The sequence below is a fragment of the Dromiciops gliroides genome, chromosome 2 (assembly GCF_019393635.1).
Source record: "Dromiciops gliroides isolate mDroGli1 chromosome 2, mDroGli1.pri, whole genome shotgun sequence".
NCBI lineage: Eukaryota > Metazoa > Chordata > Mammalia > Microbiotheria > Microbiotheriidae > Dromiciops > Dromiciops gliroides.
This window is the reverse complement of record NC_057862.1, coordinates 362,227,883-362,249,255: the sequence shown is the minus strand read 5'-3', so window position 1 is coordinate 362,249,255 and position 21,373 is coordinate 362,227,883. Positions and strand designations below refer to the sequence as shown.

At 39.5% G+C, this 21,373-nt stretch overlaps 1 protein-coding gene across 1 annotated transcript in view; it reads left to right on the top strand.

The window, feature by feature from the left end:
- Window positions 1–21,373, top strand: part of SOGA1 (suppressor of glucose, autophagy associated 1) — a 131,421-nt gene that overhangs the window by 94,343 nt on the left and 15,705 nt on the right. The window contains 6 exon segments of the mRNA XM_043989423.1: window positions 4,122–4,226; window positions 9,676–9,843; window positions 12,454–12,705; window positions 15,286–15,357; window positions 17,498–17,568; window positions 19,404–20,847. Of these exon segments, the coding sequence (XP_043845358.1) occupies window positions 4,122–4,226; window positions 9,676–9,843; window positions 12,454–12,705; window positions 15,286–15,357; window positions 17,498–17,568; window positions 19,404–20,847 (2,112 nt within the window).

The following is a 21,373-nucleotide window of genomic DNA, read 5'->3' as shown; positions in this document are numbered from 1 at the left end:
ATTATTCTTTCTCTTTCTTCCTCCCTCCCTGTCCCCCACCTCCTCCAATAGCTATACTGTTAAAAGCAGCATGGTATAATGGAAAACCTGGTTTCACATTTTGCCTCTGATTCTGTCCATGAACAAATTAGCCTCTGGCTCAGTTTCCTCACCAAAAAAAAAGGGATAATAGCTGTAGTTCTTAGTTCATAGGATCATGGCATAAACAAAGGTCTGAAAGTGAGAGAGTGTGGAGTATTTTCACTGTCATCCAGCTTGCAATGTGAATAGAATATATGGGGGGTGGGGGTGGAGAGGAATGTTGTGAGATAAGAGCAGGCACCAGACTGTAGATGGCAATGAATGACAGGAAAAGGATTCTGAACTTTATTCAGGCAAGAGAGATTGAAGATTTCTGATCAGAGAGGTAATATGCTCAGGTCTGTACATAAAGCTACAGATTCTGCTTTTCTATTTCTTTTCTTCATCTGGGCTGTTTGTGATTTTACAAATAACTTGATTAGGTTGGGTAAAATGTACTTCACCCTAACATGAGGGCGTCCTTGCTTTCCAGAAAATCAATGGCTAGGTTTTTGTTTTTAAACAGCCATCCAAAGTTCCTTTGGTCTGATCTAGCCAGGGCCCTGACCCTGACTGCCCTTCACCCAGTTCATTTTTTTAATTTTCAAAAAATTATGAATTTGACAAATATTAACATATATGAACATATCCTCATATATAAGGAACAGAAATGACATTATAAATCATGAACCAAGCTCTTGCATGCATTTGGGGTTTTTTTAAAGCACATATTAACTTTAATGTAGGAATATGATATTACTCTGATTATCTTTATCCCCATCTGAATTTCCTTCTGCTCTCTTCTTCTTCTTTTTTTTTTTAGTGAGGCAATTGGGGTTAAGTGACTTGCCCAAGGTCACACAGCTAGTAAGTGTTAAGTGTCTGAGGCCGGATTTGAACTCAGGTACTCCTGATTCCAGGGCCGGTGCTCTATCCACTGCACCACCTAGCTGCCCCTCTGTTCTCTTCTTATCCCAGGCAAAAAGGACAGTATCTTACCTGGGGGTATCTTTCTACTTAAAGACTGCATCTGTAATGAGGGTGCCACTGATAAAGAATCAATACCTGCTTGAAAGATCACTTATATCAGAAATATAGTACTTTGAGGGTTATAGTCCATACCATTGTTTCTTTTCAAAAACTTGGGAAAGCAAAATCTTTTAATGAAGCTCAGTGCCATGAACAGTGACTTGAGATACTTAAGGTACTCTATTAAGTGACTATGGTCTAAGCAAGACACAGTATGCTATTGACAATGACCTATGTGAAAAACATGGCATAAAATATACAAACTTTCAAAGATATGTATGTTCAGAAAAGGAAATGGGCTTCTCAAGTAGCACTAATGAAGGATAACTGATAGCTATCTTTCATTGGTACTCCTTGACAAGACCATTTATTGACACACCACTATACTCCCAATATGAAAAGATACAGAGGAAGGCCTCTACCATATTAGATGGATAGATTTTCTGTGGGGAATGAGAGGGCTAGGTTGCGATATGATCTCATTGATGGCAAACCACTTCAGTATCTCTGCCAAGAAAACCCCAAATGGAGTCATGGAGAGTCGAACACAAATGAAAAATGACTGAACAACTGGTTGGTAGAGGGAATAGTTGTACAGATAAGATAATGGTTCTAATGAATTGGGGAACTAAGGGAGTCTACCATTTTTTTTTAGAAGCATCATTTAGTTTTTAATTAGATATTTGATTCAGGATGTTATTTAGACAGACTACCATGAAATGCCAACATATTAATGAAAATAGAAAGCTCTATTCCCTATTACATGCAACTAAAGAAAAGAAACAGTGATATAAAGACTCTAACCCTGAAAGGACTGAATTGCCAGTTGTAGCTGGTCTTTCGAGCAGGCCTCAGCTGTATATCAATGGTGGTTTCATTATGGAGGGGAAATCTTTATGACCTAGGTAAGAATATTGTCCTTGTCAACTAGTGGTATCTTGGGGTTTTATTAAGTAAATGTTTTATGAAGTTAATATTGACATTGTTATAACCAAATAAACTAGCTTAATAATTATTAACAGTTAAGTAAATTAATTTCTCATTTTTTTAGCTTTTCAATGAACAATCATTTATTTTTCTCTCCCTGCTACTCCCTTTCCCCATTAGAAAAGAAAAAAAAATCCTTTTAACAAATATGGAGAATCAAGCAGAACAAAGTCTTATATTGAGTAATTCTTGTACTAGTATGTCTTATTTTGTATCTTGAATACATCACCTGTCAGGCAACAGATCTATTAGATTATATAATCATGGGTCCTCTGGAATCTTGATTGGTCATTGCCTTAATCAGGATTCTTAGGTGTTTCAAAATATTGTTCTTATATAAGTTGTTCTCCTAGTTCTGCTCACTTCACTATATCAGTTCATACAAAGTTTCACTAAAACTGCCCCTTTTACCATTTCTTATGGGATAATAGTACTCACATACCATAATTGATGGGAACCCATTTAATTTCCAGTTCTTCAATGCTACAAAATAACTTTTATAAATATATTAATACATATGAGTCTTTTTAAAATTTCTTTGGAGTATAGGCATAGTAGTGGTATCTCAGGGTCAGAAAGTATGTACAATGTACTAACTTTGGGAGCATAGTTCCAAATTGCTTTCCAGAATAACTATCAACTGACAGCTCTACCAACATTACATTGATGTTCCTGCTTTTCTGCAGCCCTAACATGTTATTTTCATTTTTTAGTTATCTCTCCCATTTTGATGTGTATAAGGTAGAAGCTGGGTTGTTTTAATTTGAATTTCTTTAATTATTAGTGATTTAGAGCAACTTTTTCAAGTGGATGTTAAATAGCTTGGGTATCTGAAAACTGACTTCATACTCTGACCATTTATCAAATGTGGAATGTCTCTTATTCATATAAATTTGAATCAGTTCCTTATGTCTTGGAAATGACACTGTTATCAGAGAAACTTTCTGCAAAGATTATTTTCTCTCAGTTAATTGTTTCCTAATCTTAAGTGTATTGGCTTTGTTCATACAAAAATTTTTTTACATCTTATTCAATCAAAATCATCCAGAAATTGGGTTTAGACCAACATCTCACACCATATATAGCAAGATATACTCAAACATTGATACAAGACTTAGCATATAAAGATTTACATCATAAACAAATTAGAATGGTGAGGAATAAATTCTTTCAGATGATTATGTGCAACCAAGGCACAGAGAGGATCACAAAAGATAAAATAGACAATTTATATTTTGACAACTGATAAATGGTCAAAGGATATAAACAAGCAACTTTTAAAGGAAGAAACACAAGCTATCTATAACCACATGAACAAATGCTCCAAACCACTAAAATAGAATTGTAAATTAAACCAACTCTGAATTGAATTGGCATAGTTAACCAAAAAAGGATAAGTAAATTAATTTCAATTCATAAAGTTTCATAATAGCTTTTCAGTTATTCCTTCTGTCTCCATGAGAATTCTTTATCCATTTATTCTCATTCATTTTTCCTTTTACATAGTCATAAATAGTGTGTTTTCTGTTCTGGTTTGGCTGTTTTCACTTTTCATTATTTTATAAAGGTCTTTTCAGATTTTTTGTATAATAACTTTTCAGTCACTTTTTCTACATCTCTATAATGATCCTTTGTCCATTATTCTTATTTTCCCCCTCTTATATGCTCACAGTGTGTGCTCTGTTCTGATTTTGATTTTTTTGCTTTGCATTATTTTATAAAGGTCTTTCAGACTTCTTTGCATTCTTCATACCTATAGTCTTAATTTCATTGAAGCATTTGATTACATTAATATGTCACAATTTAACCATTCCCTCTTTGAATACTCTGAGATCCTTCAATTTTTTGCAATTAAATGCAGTGCTGCTATGAACATGTCAGAACAGATAGCTCTTTTTTTTATTCTTAAAAGGGCTTTCAGGGCATATTGGAAATGTTGAGGCAAAGAGTATGATTATATTTACAAATTTTATTACCTCCTGACATACTGATCTCCAAAAAGATTCAACAAATTTTCAGTTTTACCTGTTGTGTTTCTTTAATAGGTGAACAGCATGAAGGAGCTCTACCTACTAATGGAAGAGGAAGAGCTAAACCCCCAGCATTCTGACAATAAGTCCTGTGTGGGGGACATCTGGACACAGAACACTGTGAGTTGTCAGTTCCTGAGGAAAAGAATCAAATCCTTCTTGTGTAGCTACTGGGGTTTGGGGTTTTGTTGTTGTTGTTGTTGTTGTTTTTTGTATAGCTACTGTTAATGGAAGTATCAGAGTCTGGATGCAGTCTGGGGATATAATATCAAAACCAAGCCATCCTTCAAAGAGAAAAATCAGGGTAAGATTATCAGTGTCCAGTCCAAAATTCAAAGATGGCATTCTAAGGGGAGAGCACATGGCAGTGAAGCAAACAGGAAATGGAATCAGGAACACATGAGAGTCATACATGAAGGTTCCTAAAGAAAGAGGTCTGACTCAAGATGAGTGAGTAGTGTAGTGAATAGAGCACTCTACCTGGAGTTAGGAAGACTTGGCTTTGAATTCTGCCTTAGACACTTGTTGACTCTGTGAGTCTAGGCAGATATTTAACCTCTCTATGCTGTAAAATAAAGACTCGTATTTGATGAATCTGTGTTTTGATAACCTAAAATACCTTTCAACTTTCCATCTGTGAGAGTGTTTATGGTAATACAATACAGGTCATGTGGGTGGGACCATAGAGAGGAAGAGGTAGGGAAGTATAGTGGGAAAAGGGCTGATTTTGAAGTCAGGAGAGACCAGGCTTCAAATGCCATGTCTTTCACTTATCCCTCTGATATGGAGGGATTCATTTGATCTCTTTGAACCTCAGTATGAAAATGTGATAATAAGGGGCAGCTAGGTGGTGCAGTGGATTGGGCACTGGCCTTGGAATCAAAAGGACCTGAGTTCAAATCTCACTTCAGACACTTACTAGCTGTGTGACCCTGGGCAAGTCACTTAACCCCAATTGCCTTAAAAAAAAAAAAAAGAAAGAAAGAAAATGTGATAATAACAATTATCTCAAAGGGTTGTTGAAAGGATCAGTAAAATAATATATATCAAATACAATTGAGATCTTGGGCATTGTTAAAGCAGGGCCACAGAAGTTGACCACTAGCTAAAAGAGAATATCCCCAATCTTAATGGAAGTAGGTAGAAAAGATGACCCCTTACTACCTGTGTGACCTTCAGCAAGTACTGAAGTTGTTGGACAAGATGATCTCTAGATATGTGTTCCTATGGTCCTCTGACTTCCCATGTTTACATTTAAGAGACAGGAAAATAAAAATATCAGCCATAGATGAACATAATCATCATATGCTAATATCTCCTTGTGTGGCATTTTAGATTTTATTTTTCACTTTTGCATCAAATATCATTTGATTTTGACAACAGTTCTTTGATATGGAATGGAATTATTATCCTCATTTTACAGATGAGGAGCCCAGAAAATGAATGTGTTGATGATGATAACTTTTATAATAATGCTTTAAGGTTTACAAACTGCTTTTCTTTTCTTTTTCTTTTTTTTCTTTCTTTTCTTTTTTTGGTGAGGCAATTGGGGTTAAGTGACTTGCCCAGGGTCACACAGCTAGTAAGTGTCAAGTGTCTGAGGCCATATTTGAACTTAGGTCCTCCTGAATCCAGGGTTGGTGCTCTATCCACTGCGCCACCTAGCTACCTCTACAAACTGCTTTTCAAAAATTATCTTATTTGATCCTTACAAAACTCCTATGGAGTCGTACTGTTTTTATCCTTATTTTATAGGTAGTTAAGTGGCAATGTGGATAGAGTGCCAGGCCTGGAGTCAGGAAGTCCTGAGTTCAAATCCAGACACAAACACTTGCTAGCTGTGTTGACCCTGGGCAAGTCACTTAACCTCTGTCTGCCTGAGTTTCCTCATCTGTAAAATGGGGATAATAACAGCACCTCCCTCCCATGGTTGTTATGAGGATCAAATGAGATGATATTTGTAAAGGGCCTAGCACAGTATCGGATACATAGTAAGCACTAGATAAATGTTGGCTATTATTATGTACAGTTGATGAAACTAAGGCCAGAGTGATTAAATGACTTGCCTATGGTCACACAGCAAAGGATCTAAGGCAGGATTTGAATTCTGGTCTTCCTTACTCTGAATCAAAGGAACTATCCACATGACTTCACCTATCTGCCTATATCTTATCCAACGTGATATAGCAAGTTCATGACAGAACAAGAACCAGAACCCTGGTGTCCTGACTCTTAGGTGCTTTTCAACACACAAGGAATGCCTAGATTTCCTGTTTCCCTGAAAGGTCCTGGCCCTCAGTATCTGCTACAATTTCTTAGTAAAGAGAGTTCTTAAGAAGAAGAAAGAAAAGACATGAGATTGTCTTGGCTTCTGATTTTGCTCATTCCAATGTTTTATACCACCTTACACCCAGAGAAGTGGGGTCTCTAGCACAGACTGAGGCATGAGAAAATAATTCAAGATCACTCAAGGTTCAGGAGAGTAACCCAGACTGTTTCTATATTTGTGCTGACCACACATTTGTCTGTTAGCAAATGCAGGTGAAGCAAAGCATCCAAAAGACCAGCAGGATCAGCTTTGGGGAAAACAGAGTGTTCTTCATAGGGCCATGTTGAATGTGGACTATGAGAAAGAGGATTCTAAGAGGCCTGAATTCTAGTATTTGCTCTGACAACAATACCCTGGTATGATCCTAGTTGGATCACAGAAAAACAAAATCATAAGGCTGGAGGCTGTAAGAGGCCATCTAGTTCTGTAGAGGAATCTCTTCAACAACCTCCAGTGATGGGATAAGGCAGGTAGGTGGATGCAGTGTAGGATATAGAATCATGAAGACTTAAGTTCAAATCTAGAATCATATACTTACTAGCTGCTTAACCCTGAACACATCACTTAATTTCTGTCTGCCTCAGTTTCCCATCTGTAAAACAGAGGTAGTAGCATCTACCTCTTAGGGTTCTTGTGGAGATAAAATGAAATAATATTTCTATAGTTCTTAGCAATCCTTAAAGTGCTATATCAGTGCTAGCTTTCATTACTTAGCCCATTCCACTTCTGGTATGGTATAGTTTGCAGAAAAATTTGACTTCTACTGAATTGAATGACTCTGTGGCTTCCTCCCACTGCTCCCAGTTCTTCCTTGTGGACCAAACAGAATAAATTAAACTTTTTAAAAATATTGTTTTAGGGGCAACTAGGTGGCACAGTGGATAAAGCACTGGTCCTGGAGTGAGGAGGACCTGAGTTCAAATCTAGCCTCAGACATTTGACATGTACTAGCTGTGTCACCCTGGGCAAGTCACTTAACCCCAATTGCCTCACCAAATATATATATATATATATATAGTTTTGTTTTTCATTACATATCTCTCACCTTTCCCATAACCGGAGAATTTTGTAACAAAAAATAATAAGGAAAAAGGAAGGGGGGAAAAAGGCAGGTCCATAAAACTAACCAATACATGAAGTGACTAACAATATATGCAATGCTCCACAGTCATAGTCCCCCACCTCTCCAAAGAAGGGAAGGAGGTATATTTTCTTATCTCTTCTTTTGGTATACAATTCTATTTTCCACATGACAGTCCAAATACTTTAAGATAGTAATCATATTTCCCCTTCCCCTAAGTTTTCTCTTCTTTGGGCTTAGTGCCCTTAGCCTATTCTTATGTAGTTGGTTCATAGGCTTATAGATTTTAGAGCCAATAGTGACCTGAGAAATTATCTGGCCAATAATGCCATATTCCAGCCACTCAGTTCTCAGCAAATCAGTCCCTTTCTTTCAATCAACGTGGATAACAGCAAAATAGCTGTTATGTTTGTTTTTGGTGAGGCAATTGGGGTTAAATGACTTGCCCAGGGTCACATAGCTAGTAAGTGTCAAGGGTCTGAGGCCAGATTTGAACTCAGGTCCTCCTGAATCCAGGGCTGGTGCTCTATCCACTGTGCCACCTAGCTGCCCCTGCCTGTTAGTTTTGATCAGTTCCTGTTAGGTTATGTATTTTTCTATATAACTCCTCTCATTTTCTCCTTTGTCTCCTGTCCCTGTTTCTTCCTGTGCTCAGCTTTCTTTCCTGCTTCTGTCTCCATCTCTTCATTTCCTATCCCTGTTCTGATACCTCAAATCAAAGCCTCCTCATAAGTAGGACCTATGTCTAAGCTTTGATTGGAGACTCAAAAATTCCTTTTAATCAGATGTGACAGCAACAATCCTTATATAATCTTCTCATAGTCTACAGACATTTGATTACAGTTTCTGTTACAATCTTTAAAACTCTAAAAACAGTCATATGCAAACTTTCTGATGGGCCATTGTGTAGTCCTCTTGAATTCAACATTTATCTGAGGGGGAGCGTCATCTCTCTCTCTCTCTCTCTCTCTCTCTCTCTCTCTCTCTCTCTCTCTCCTCCCTCTCTGATGCTCAGAATAGACTGTCTCTCCCTTTTTAAGTGAGAGGCTGTGTTTCTTTTAAGTCTGATCTCATGTTCCTTATGGAAATGTTCTTTTTCTGACCCTTTCAGCAATCCAAATGTCCACATACAAAAAGGTTAGTACCCTACAAAGAATAGCATTCAGAACTGATAGTTCCACTGTAATCAGGCCACAGTCAGAGCACCACTTTCCCTTCTGGGTGTCACACTGTAGGAAGGACACTGACAAAATGGAATGTCCAAGGGTAACTGGTTCCTTCTGACTTCAACACTCCAAGAATAAGTGTTAGAACATCCAGTCTGATGTGGGGAAGTCCTTCAGCTTAGGCAATATCCTGATGTTATGATGCTTCTAATAACCACAGTGGAGGTAATGGATACTTTAATGAGAAGGCTAGAAGTCCTAAGGGTGACCAAGATACTCAGACTGGTGACCATGCCCTGCTAGAATTGGTTGAAGAAACTGGGATTCTTTAGCCTGTTGAAAAGAAGGCTGAAGGAACAGGTCAGAAGGAATTGTACAAACAGGACAGATTTGAAAATTACAAGAATTTATAATCATATAATTAAAGAGAATTAGAAAAAGAATTTATATAATTGAGGGAAAAGCTCTATGTAGTGGAGATTTGAAGGTCCATGTACAATCCTTTCCTTCTTTTCTACAAGGTATATGATAGGATGGAGGTCTTCAAGCAGAGAATAAATTGGAAGGATGTTGTTGAAGAGATTTCCTCACAGACTTATCTGACCAGGTGCCCTCTGGCGTCTCTCCCAGGCCTGAGACTGATTGTGGCATTATCTTTGGTATTACAGAAAACAGCTGGCTTTTAGACTGATGCCAGGCAGGGATTGGGCAAAGGGATGGTTGGCATATCACTGGTACAGTTTAGAGTGTCCAACATAAGACCCAAGGGTTGGTAGAAGTCCCAGATTTCCAACTCTGCCTCTGCTGGGATGTGGCAGAAAGAGTACTTGATTTAAAATCAGAGGCCCTGGGTTCAGACTCTGGCTCAGCCATTTACTCCCTCTGTGAACCATGGGCAAATCACTGAACTTCTCTCCGGCTCAGTTTTCTCATTTCTAAAATGAGGGGGTGGAACTAGCTGGTCTCTAAATCTCTGATCTTATAACCCTACAGCCCAATGAGTACGTGAAGACTCTTGCAGACATGAAGATCATCCTGAAAGAGCTGTGCCGAGAGCTTCGGGAAGAGCGGCGGGGCATGAATGAGCTCCAGCAGCAGTTTGCTAAGGCTAAGTCTGCCTGGGAAATGGAAAAGACTGAGCTCAAGTGTCACCTGGCACAGGTGAGGCCATTAGCTGCCTAGCTCTTTCTACCTAATTCCTGTTTCTCCTTTAAAGCCCAACTTAAATGTCATCTTGTCCAGAAAGCCTTCCCAGTTCTTTCTAGGTGTTTCCTCACTTCAACCGGAGAGGGCACTTATATACTTATCATGTATTATTATTTTTGGTAATTAATTATCTGTACATTTCAAGTACTGCTACTAGAGCCCCATGAGAAGAGGAACTATGTCTTATTTAAACTTTCTGTCTCCCCAAGCACCTATCACAGTGTTCTGCTGAACATGGTAACACAGGAGGTGCTTGATACATATTTGTGGAAATGATTTGCCTCATCCTGGGCTGCCTAAGGATTTATACTCTGTCTGGAAATTCACCCATTTTCCTGAAAAAAAATGGACCAACTCTCCCTACTGGCTGCTACTTTCTCTCTCCTCTATGTCATAGCCAAAGCTACCAAATAGAGTGAGTTCTGACTAGGGAAACAGCCCTGACCCTTCTTGCTGAGCTGCTACTATTGGGCTCATTTCAGCTCTTGATTGCGAGATCAGGAATGCCAAAACCAAACCCTTCTGTGAAGGGACTGGTGGGAGATGGGGAAGCAAAAGAGGGAGAGAGGGAGGGAGGTGTCAGATAATTAGGCTAGGGTCAGAAAAACCAAGATTAGGATCTGTTGGATTATGTGAGTACACTTGGGCAGCAAGCAGGAATAGTCAGGAACATAGGGAATCAGTCAAATTATCAAATGAATGTCAAGAAGACCAGAAGCCAAAGTACAAAAGGATTGAGTTCATGCTCAGCAGTTGAGACTGGGTGGAACCAGGCTCAGACTACCAGCCAGGAGGAGGTTCTGTGAAGCCAAAGGAGCTGGGGGTCCTATAGTTTAATTAGAACACAGTCTCTGCCTTCATGGAACTCATAGTCTAATAAAGGGCACGAATAATTGTAAATTAGAATATTAAAAGTGCATAGAGGGGGCAGCTAGATGGCACAGTGGATAAAGCACTGGCCCTGAATTCAGGGGGATCTGAGTTCAAATCCGGCCTCAGACACTTGACACTTACTAGCTGTGTGACCCTGAGCAAGTCACTTAACCCTCATTGCCCTGAAAAAAAAAAAAAAGAAAAAAAGTGCATAGGAAAGTACTTTATAAATATTAGGGCACTATCTAAATGTGAGTTAATATTATAAGAGGTAGAAAAAAATGTGAGGGTTAAAGGATCATAGGATGACAGATTTAGAGTTAAAAGGGAACTTGGCAGCCAAATCCAACATCCTCATTTTACAAATAAGGAGCAAAGCTCAACGATGTTAAGTTTCTGAGTTAGGATTTGAACCCAAGTCCTTCTGACTCCAAATCTAGCACTGTATCCATTACTCCATACTGTTCTAAATCATAGAATCATTGCTGAATTGATGATAATAAGGCCTTAAAGGTCAAGTTCAATCCCCTTCTTTTACAAAAGAAGAAACTGAGGCCCCGAGAAGTTTAGTAACTTGTTCAGGGTCACACAGGTAGTAAGTATAGGAGGCAAGAGTTGAAGCTGAATTTTTTCCTAACTCTTACTCCAGTGGTCTGTTCTTGATACCAATCTACCACTTAAGTAGGGAAAGAAAATGGCTGCTATGCTCAGAGGTTTCCCTCACTGTGCTGTGCCGAGACCTTTCTTTACAGACTCTACCTGGTGATATGAGAGATGAGAGAAAGCTCCATAAAGAAGGGGCATTTGAGCTAGGTCTTGAAAGATGGGTAAGATTCCAACGGGAGAATTTTTCCATTTGAGCAAAAGTACAGAGGTCAGAAAATAGAATCATGTCTGGAGAATGATGATCCATTCACTTGCGGGGAACGGTCATTAAATGAGATAATCCTAAAAAGCCAGGGAAGTGTTATACTGGAGGGTTTTGGATACCAGGCAAAAAAAGTTTGAACTTTATTTTACAGGCAATGGGGAGCTACTAAAGGGGTTTTGATCAGTGTATTGTTGTGCTCATAAGGAAGATTCTTCTTGCCCATGAAGAACACACTGGAGGATCACTAGAGAGTGATTAGGACATTATTCCAATAGTTCAGGAGGATGTGAGAATTTGGTAGTGGACATAAAGAGCAACTTCAAATGTTGATTAAATTAAATTACATAAGATGGTAATGACTGAAGGTAATAGTCTCTCAACTAACTAACCTATGTCTAGGCTCTCCCCACTTTTTGTATGATAAAATATAGGGATGAAAGTACATTTGAAGTATAGTGACTTGTTCCCTACCCTCCTATTTTACTCTGACCCAGTTGCCCATGGCTACAAAGAGGAGAAAGCCATTGCCCATCTGTTTCCATTGCAGGCAAGGAAATTGCCTTTTCAGATTTATAACATCTTGAGTGACAGAATTGGCCTTGTTCTGTTCAAAATCTTATTTTTGCTTTGCCATTGACAAGCAGTGTGTCAAGTCACTTGCAGTTGCCTTTCCCCCCAACCATGGCTATAAAATGAGGGACTGGATTGAGTGGTCTTTAGGAGCCCACATCCTGTGATTGTAGAGGAGACCAGGGCTTGGGGAGGGAGCTAGGCCAATTGCAGTTCTTCTCCCCAAACTGTCAGGCCTTGTGTTTTGCCAGCTGGAGCTGAAACCTGGGAAAGGAGTGGGCGAGCGGGCCCTCCCTGACTGGAAGGCCATCCTGAAAAGAGAAAGGGAGGAACATCAGCACCTCCTGGCTGAGTCCTACAGTGCAGTCATGGACCTCACCAAACAGCTGCAGATCAGTGAGAAGAACTGGGACCAACAGAAGATAGAGCTGCTGGATAGATTCAAAGATGAGAAGCAGCAGGCTGAGCAGCAGGTTAAGGAGCTACAGAATAAAATAAGCCAGGTAAGGAGACCTTCCCTGCCCCCAAGAGCATGCCTAAATGTACTCACACATACATTCTGACACTTAAAATGTGGACTGGTACACTCAGTAACCCTGTGTACACACATTCATAAATATTCCTATTTATGCACACAGCCTCAAATAATAGAGATTGGCATGCACAGATGCCCACATGGAAAGATCCACAAACTTAAATGTGCAGACCTACAGATAAATAGGTGCACATGATCATTTTAACTCCTTGGGAAACTCAACTGAACTCAACTATGATCAAAAGAGCAAACCACACTAGTTTTCTTGTTTTAAAATTAATTTTTTTAAATCAACATTTTTCTCTCTTAGTCCCCACTGACAAAAAGAAAAAGCCTTGTAACAAATACGCAGTCAATCAAAACAAATTCCTGCATGGACCATGGCTTAAAATGTGTCTTTCTGTACATTGAGTCCAATTTCCTCTTTGTTAGGAAGTCACACCAGTTTGGGTTGGTTGGGTTTGGTTTTTTTTGTTTGGTTTTTTTGGTGTGTGTTTTTTAACTGAACTGTGAACCAAAAGCCAAGGTTTTAGGAAAAAAATAAGTATCAGCTAACCTGGCATCCAAATAATCCCCAGACTGGGGCTGTGCCAATCTGGCTGCCTACCTGTGTATCCATCTTCACTGGCTCACCCTCACCAAGCCCTTATCTCCCCTCAGCTAGTAAGTATTTGTGGCAAGATTTGAACTTGGGTTTTGCTAACTCCAGTGCTCTCTCCTCAACATGACACTGCCACTCAGTAAACAGAAATGGCTACTTTCAGGAATTTCTTCCTCCCACTGTTGTGCTGAGACTAGAGTTTGAAGACATATCAAACCTTTTCCCTCTGCTTAGTGATACAAGAGCTATCAGGGAAAGCTTCATAGAAAATGGAGCACCTGAGAACTTGTTCTGCACTTCCTTCTGCCCTAGAGAGATCTGAGACCTGTTCCCTTTCTCCTGAGAGAGATTCTTGTGATCTAATTGGAAAGAGATTTGGGAGAGCCAGGGACTTGTTTCATTTGGTAGCAGGGCTTCTCGGAAGTCCTAAGTGTACATAAGTTGAGAACTTGCTCTCTCCCCACCTATCTTTCCTTAAAGCTCAATATTTTCCCCTTGAAGCTATTTAAAAAATACATCAGCTCTAGGGTGGCCTTAGACAACATGTCCTCACATGTTTATCATAAAGATAGTGTGGATGAAGTGGCTAGAGCACCAGACTTAAGAGTTAGAAGACCTGAGTTGTAGCCCTGACCCTGCCAATCATTTGTTTTGTGACCTTGGGCAAATCACTTGACTTCTGCACTCACAAATCTATTTCTTCATCTTTAAATAATGATATTAACACTATACCTCATAGGACTGATTTGGGAATCAAATAAAATAAGATATTAAAGTGTTTTAGATGTATTTAAAATATTTCATGCTGCATGTGAGAAAAAAAGATTTTTTGTTCACTGAAAAATAAGAAAAAGGTGATAAAAGTGTAAATTTATGATCTTATCAATAATAGTCTAACCCTCCCTTACTTCTTGCTCTCTGGGACTTTATAGTAAAAACAACCTACATTCATATAGTGCTTTATAAACACTTTTAAAAACTTTTTTTTCAATTACATGTAAAGACAATTTTTAACATTCTTTTTGGAAAATTTTAGGTTCCAAATTTTTTGTCCTTCCCCTCCCCCTTCATTGACAAGGCAATCCATTTGATATGTTATATGTGTGCAGTTATTGAAAAACATATTTCCATCTTAGTTATGTTGTGAAAGAAAATATAGACCCCCCCCTCAAAAAAATGAAAAAAGTAAAAAATAGTATGCTTTGATCTGCATTCAGACTCCAGTTCTTTTTCTGGAAGTAGATAGCATTTTTCATCATAGGTTCTTCAGAATTGTCTTAGATCTTTGTACTGCTGAGAAGAGCCAACTCATTCATTATTGCTATTAGGATTTACGATGTTCTCCTGGTTCTGCTCACTTCACCTTTTTACATATAAGGAAGCTGAAATTCAATGAAGTGATTTACCAGAGAATATTTGATGAACACTTGCTAGGGGATGTTTAGACTAGTGGTAATTCTTAATCAGGAACAGGTTGGATTGTGTGGTCTCTGAGGTTCTTTCCAACATTGAGATTCTGTCATACCTAAGGTCATATAAGTAGTAAATGGCAAAACTTAAACTAAAACTGATTATCTTCTGACTCCAACTCCAATAATCTTGCTAAGAAGTTAGAATGGTGGAACCAACAGACCATGATTCAAGTGTGGTTTCTGCTGTGTGAGGTACATAAAGCAAATCACTTTCCTTACCTAAGATACCATTTTCTCAATTATCAAATAGAAATAATACCTATACTACCTCCCTTCACAGGGTTATTGTGAGATTCAACTGATTTATGAACTTGTAAAATACCACACAAATATAAGGATACATACACTTCCCTTGTCCTATAAATAAATGGGAAGAATTTCTCTTACAGTCAGTATCAAAGATCATGAGGACAAATGGGTTTCTGTCCTCAAGCTTCCACAAAGGGCTAATTTTGCATTCTCTGCTGTTACCTAGTTGCAGAAGGGAGCTGATTCCTGGGCTTTGAAACACATTGAAATGGAAAAACATGACAGTAGCTGGAAAGAGGTGAGTTGAGCTTCCGCAACAGCTGCTCTGGTCAACTTGCCAAGGTGATGACCCAGATCTCCTAGCTTACCAGCAGGGGGTAAGGAAGACAGAAGTTGCTAACTTGTCAGAGGGTTGGCTAAAGCAGCAGATCATGAAAAAAGCAGGGAGGAGGGGGCAGCTAGGTGGCACAGTGGATAGAGCACCGGCCCTGGAGTCAGGAGGACCTGAGTTCAAATCCAGCCTCAGCCACTTAACACATACTAGCTGTGTAACCCTGGGCAAGTCACAACCCCAATTGCCTCACCAAAAAAAAAAAAAAAAAAAAGCAGGGAGGAGACCAAAGAAAAATCCATTTCCTAGGATATTTGCTCCCCTCCATCCTGACCATACTTGGCACTGCTGTGGGTACCCCAACCTACTACCATCATCAATCATATTTAGCTGCCTAAAGCACATCCCAATGTCTTGAAGGAGACATTCAAGGTTTCACATTGAGTCTTAGAATAAGGATTTGGTGCAGGATCTTAGTTCAAATCCCTTGGATAAGTCAATAAACCCTCAGCTACAGTTTCTTCACCTTGAATATGAGGGATTTGTTTATTTTTATTTTTAAATTTTATTTAGAATTTATTTTTCCCAAATTACATGTAAAAACAATTTTAACATCCATTTAAAAATTTGTGTGTTCCAAATTCTCTTCTCTCCCTCCTTCCTTTAAGAACTCAAGCAATTCAATATAAGTTATACATGTGTAGTCATGTAAAACATTTCTACATTAATCAGGTTGTGAAAGAAAACAGACAAAACAAAAAACTTTAGAAAAAGGAATTAACAAAAAGTTATGCTTCAATCTGTATTTAGATACCATCAGTTCTTTCTCTGTAGATGGAATGCATTTTTCATAAGTCCTTCAGAGTTGTCTTGGATCATTGTATTGCTGAAAATAACTAAGTCATTTATAGCAGATCATCTTACAATATTGCTATTATTTTGTATACAGTACATTTCACTTTGCATCAGCTCATGTAAGTCTTTCCAGGTTTTTCTGATAGCATCCTGCTCATCATTTTTTAATAGTAAACTACATGTATATAGTACTTTAAAGAGAGATTTCCTTACAATAAACCCATGATGTTGATTATTGCAACAACAATAGATAACATTTATATAGTACCTTATACCTAACAATTTTCTTCACAATAGCCTAGCAAAGTAAGTACATGTTTTATCATTATCATCATCTGTTTTATAATTAAATGTGAAAATATCTAGCCTCCGTAGAAAAAAGGCAAACCTCCACATCTTTTCCATTAATTGTTAACATGGGAAAGTCTTTCAGCTTAAGCAATGTTAGGCTTTGTTATAATGCCTTTATTAGCCACAATGAAGCTGGGTAGTAGATAAGTGGAAAAAGTTGGAAGTCACAAGACCTGATTTCTTATGCCTCCTTTTTGTGTGTTCTTACACATCTAACCTGTTCTGGACATCAGTTTGCTTTTCTGTCAAATGGGGATTGTTTTGTATGACTTTGTATGATAGCTTATATTGAATTGCTTGACTTCTTGGAGGGGGGAATGAGAATTTGGAACACAAAGTTGTTTTTTTTAATTGATGTCAAAATTTTACATGTAATTTGGGAAAATAAAATTCTAAATGTCAAATGGGGATAATCAAACACTGTGTGACCTTAGGCAAATTAATCTAAGCCCCTATTTTCCCACATGCCAAATCGAGATAATCCCCACCCTTCCACCCCCTGGTATTGTAATGAGGATGCAGTTCTCTACAATATGTGAAAGTGCACTAAAAAGTATCAAGTTGCTGTAGAAATGAAAGGAATTTTTGCATCAAGCTAATCTCAGACATTGGTGTTTTGAGCCAATGGAGTCAGAGGACCTAGGTTCAAATCTCTAATGAGATTTCTAATGTTTGTTTTCTGCGTGACCCTGGGCAAGTCATTTAAGCTCCCAGGGTCTCAGTTTCCTCATTTATAAAATAAGGAGATTGAACTAGATGGCCTTCAGTTCTAAAGCTATCATCTTGGGAAAGTGCTTTGAGGTCACAGAGGAAAGCTCTGTGTTCATTCATGTTGTATTTATCATTTCACATCTCCCTTCTGCCATGGTGACTAACCCATAGTGTTCCTCTCCTCCTTCAGACTCTCAGTGAGAAGATACATGACAAAGAAACCATTTCTGAAGTTGATGCCAATGGAACCAACTTAAAAAGGTTAGGTGACCTGGGCCCCCTGGGGTTTGTTCTGCTCTGACCACCTACCCCTTAGCCTCCAAACCATACCTTCCTTTTGAGGCTTCATATGCTATACATGATATGCAGTCCTCTTATCCAAGAGTCATCCTGGAACCTAGTGAAGTCAGAAATCTTCGTGCTTTTTAAAAAATTTTATTTTTTTAAATGAGAGAGGCCTTTGATAGAAAGGGAAATGAGGTTCCTCTTTACTTTGTTCCCTGTCATGCTCTTTTATCCATTTTGGGGTCAAAGGAAGCAGCATGCAGGTCTTGGAATTCATTTTTTCAAGACTATAACCACCTGTGGGCATCTAGGCGGCATAGTGGATAAAGCACCAGCCATGGATTCAGGAGGACCTGAGTTCAAATCCATCCTCAGACACTTGACACCTATAAGCTGTGTGATGCTGGGCAAGTCACTTAACCCTTATTGTTCTGCCCCCCGCAAAAAAATAATATAACCACCTATTTTTTTGTCCCAGTGCCTAAGTTTAGAGTTTAATTTGCTCATAGTTAATAGAATGTTGTAAGTGCTAAGTCAAAAATCGTCTGACACCAAAATCTATGGTATATAGTTAAGTGTTCTCTAACTCATCCTGCCTGTTTGTTTTAGGTTTATGGAACTCATTCTTCTGCACTAAAACTATCCTAAATAGTTTTTTCCTTCATGAACATTGTTTAATTTGATTCTATATTTGGATTACGATAGAGCTGCATAATATGTCTTCAAAGCAGTTTCAAATGGCTCTTTGAGGTCCTGGCATAAACATTAAGCCTCATGGAGAATACGGAGAGACAGAAAACATTGTGTGAGCTGGAAAGGTGGCAAAAGGCTTCCAACAGGGGACTGAACCTTGAGATAGGCCTTGAAAATAAGTAGGCTAGGGGCAGCTAGCTGGCGAAGTGGATAAAGCACCAGCCCTGGATTCAGGAGTACCTAAATTCAAATCTGGCCTCAGGCACTTGACACTTACCAGCTGTGTGACTCTGGGCAAGTCGCTTAACCCCCATTGCCCCGCAAAAAATAAATAAATAAATAAAAATAAGTAGGCTTTGAATAGGTAGCTGGGAGAACGGAATAAAGTCCCTATAGGAACGAACAACAGCATAAGCAAAGGCATGGAGGAAGAAATGAGGCTGGCATAAGTAGAAGTCACTAAATAGGATGGCTTACTGATAGAGGATAAGAATCAGTGTGGCAGAGTGGATAGAATGCTGGACTTGTAGTCAGCAAGAACTGGATTCAAATCTTATCTCTATTACCTACTGAACAAGTACAGATATTTTAACCTCTCTGTGACTTAGTTTTCTTCACCTATAAAATAAAGATAATAGTACCTACAGCACTTATTTCACACAGTTGTTCAGAGGCCTAAACGAGATCATGTATGTAAAACTCCATATAAATGTCATTTATATGACAGGAGGAAGGCACAAAAATTAGGCTAACAGATAGGGTAAGTTCAGATTATGGAGATCTTCAAATGCTAAACTAAGGGACTTGGCCTCAATATACTAGGCAGTAAATGCTCACCCATTTGCACATGGTACCTGATGCAGTAGCAAGAGTACTTGAGGCAGAGGATCTGGCTTCAAATCCTGGCTCTGCTACTTACTCCTTGTTTAACCTTAGGCAAGTTACCTGAGGCAAGACCTCAGTTTCCACATCTGCAAAGTGATGCATTTGTATGAAACAATCTGTGAGATTCCTCTTCTTATTGTAGTTTTATAATCCTATGGCCTCTTCCCACCTGTAAACAGTCTCTATTCTATGGGCCCAAGTTTTGTACTCATCATATCTTCTTTTCCCACCAGGACCAAATCTGTTTCTTCTATGTCTGAGTTTGAAAGTTTACTGGACTGTTCTCCTTACCTTCCGGGCAAATCAGCCAACATAGTCAGTGAAACTTCCAGAGGCAAAAAGACCTCTCCAGCTGCCTCCTTGCTTCCCAATACCCTAATGGATACTGCCACAGTGAACCCTGCCAGAATTGCCTTTGTGGACAATGAGCAAACCAGTCCAGAAAAGGGGACCAAGGAGAAGCTGGGGCTCTCCCCTAGAGACTGCAATAGGAGAGGCAGCCTGGCCTACCAGGATTGTACCCAGAAGCAGATGCAGAGGAGCTACACAGCTCCTGATAAGACAGGCATCCGGATTTATTATAGTCCACCTGTGGCCCGTAGGTTAGGGGTCCCTCTGGTCCAGAATAAAGAAGGAAAAATTCTCATTGAGCCTGGCTTCCTCTTTACTATGGCCAAGCCCAAAGAGTCAGCAGAGTCAGAAGGCCTGGCTGAAAGTACATATGGCCGGTGGCTGTGTAACTTCTCCAAACACCGGGAACTTTTGGACAGTAGCCCAGTCAATAGTTCTGCAGCTCCTGTGCCCAATTTCCCCTCTGCCCTACATGACTTTGAGATGTCAGGCAACATGAGCGATGACATGAAAGAAATCACCAACTGTGTCCGCCAGGCCATCCGCTCTGGCTCCCTGGAGAGGAAGGTGAAAAGCATGTCAAGCCAGACTGTAGGGCTGACAAGTGTAGGCACCCAGACCATCCAGACAGTGAGTATTGGTCTTCAGACTGACCTGCCTCGGGGAAGCCTGCATGGCAAGAGCTGGTCACCCCGTAGCTCTTCTCTAGTATCTGTTCGAAGCAAACAGATATCTTCTTCACTGGAGAAGGTCCATTCTCGGATTGAAAGACCTTGTTGTTCTCCCAAATATGGGTCACCAAAGCTTCAGAGGAGATCTGTGTCCAAACTGGATAGCTCTAAGGACCGAAGTCTGTGGAATCTTCACCAGAGTAAGCAAAATGGGTCAGCTTGGGCCAGGTCTACTACGACCCGAGACAGCCCAGTCTTAAGCAACATTAATGATGGACTATCTAGTTTGTTCAATGTAGTAGAGCACTCTGGGAGCACCGAGTCTATCTGGAAGCCAGGGAGCCAGGAGACCCGCACCAAACCAGAGACTCACAAATATGGTATCGTACAGGAGTTTTTTCGTAATGTGTGTGGCCGCTCACAGAGTCCCACTTCTGGGACAGATCGGAAAGAAGTAGTGGGAGATGAGTGCACCAAAAAGCCAGAGCCTCTTTCCCCAGCAAGTTACCACCAGTCTGAGGGCATTGCCAGGATTCTGAGCAAGAAAACTCCAAAGCTGAGCAGTTGTGAGGAGGTCAGGCCAGCTTTACTCTCTCAGGGGGGTAAGGATGGAACCCCTCGAGATCTGGATGGCAATTTGACTGTGGCTAATGAGGTGAGTATGTGGGTTCTTTACCTTCTTGAGAGAGCTAAGACACAGTAGAATAGAGTCTAGGAGTCCTTGTTTTAGAAGTGTGAGACTGTGTATCTTACTCCTCTGTTCCATTTCCTTTCTTTTAGTGTCCTACTGCCCCCCCCCCATTTCCCAAAGACCAATATACTCTTATTTTCATTGGGACTCAGAAGGGGAAGCTATTTGTGGGAACCTTATACAAGGCTGATTGGGGGTGAGGGGGGATTTGAGAATCCCACTGTTTCCCAAGGCAACCCATTCTACTTTTGAATCACTCTGATTATTAGAAAATTTTTCCTGTCCTCAAGCCTAAATTTGTTTCTTTGCAGCTTTCACCCATCATTCCTAGTTCTACCTTCTAGAGACTAAAGAGAACAGTTCTAATCCCTTTTCCTCATTATAATCCTTCTAATACTTGATGCCAATTATTATCCCTGTCCCCTCATCATCTTTTTTTCCAGGTTGAACATCTACGATTACTCATATAATATGATCTTAATGTCCTTTA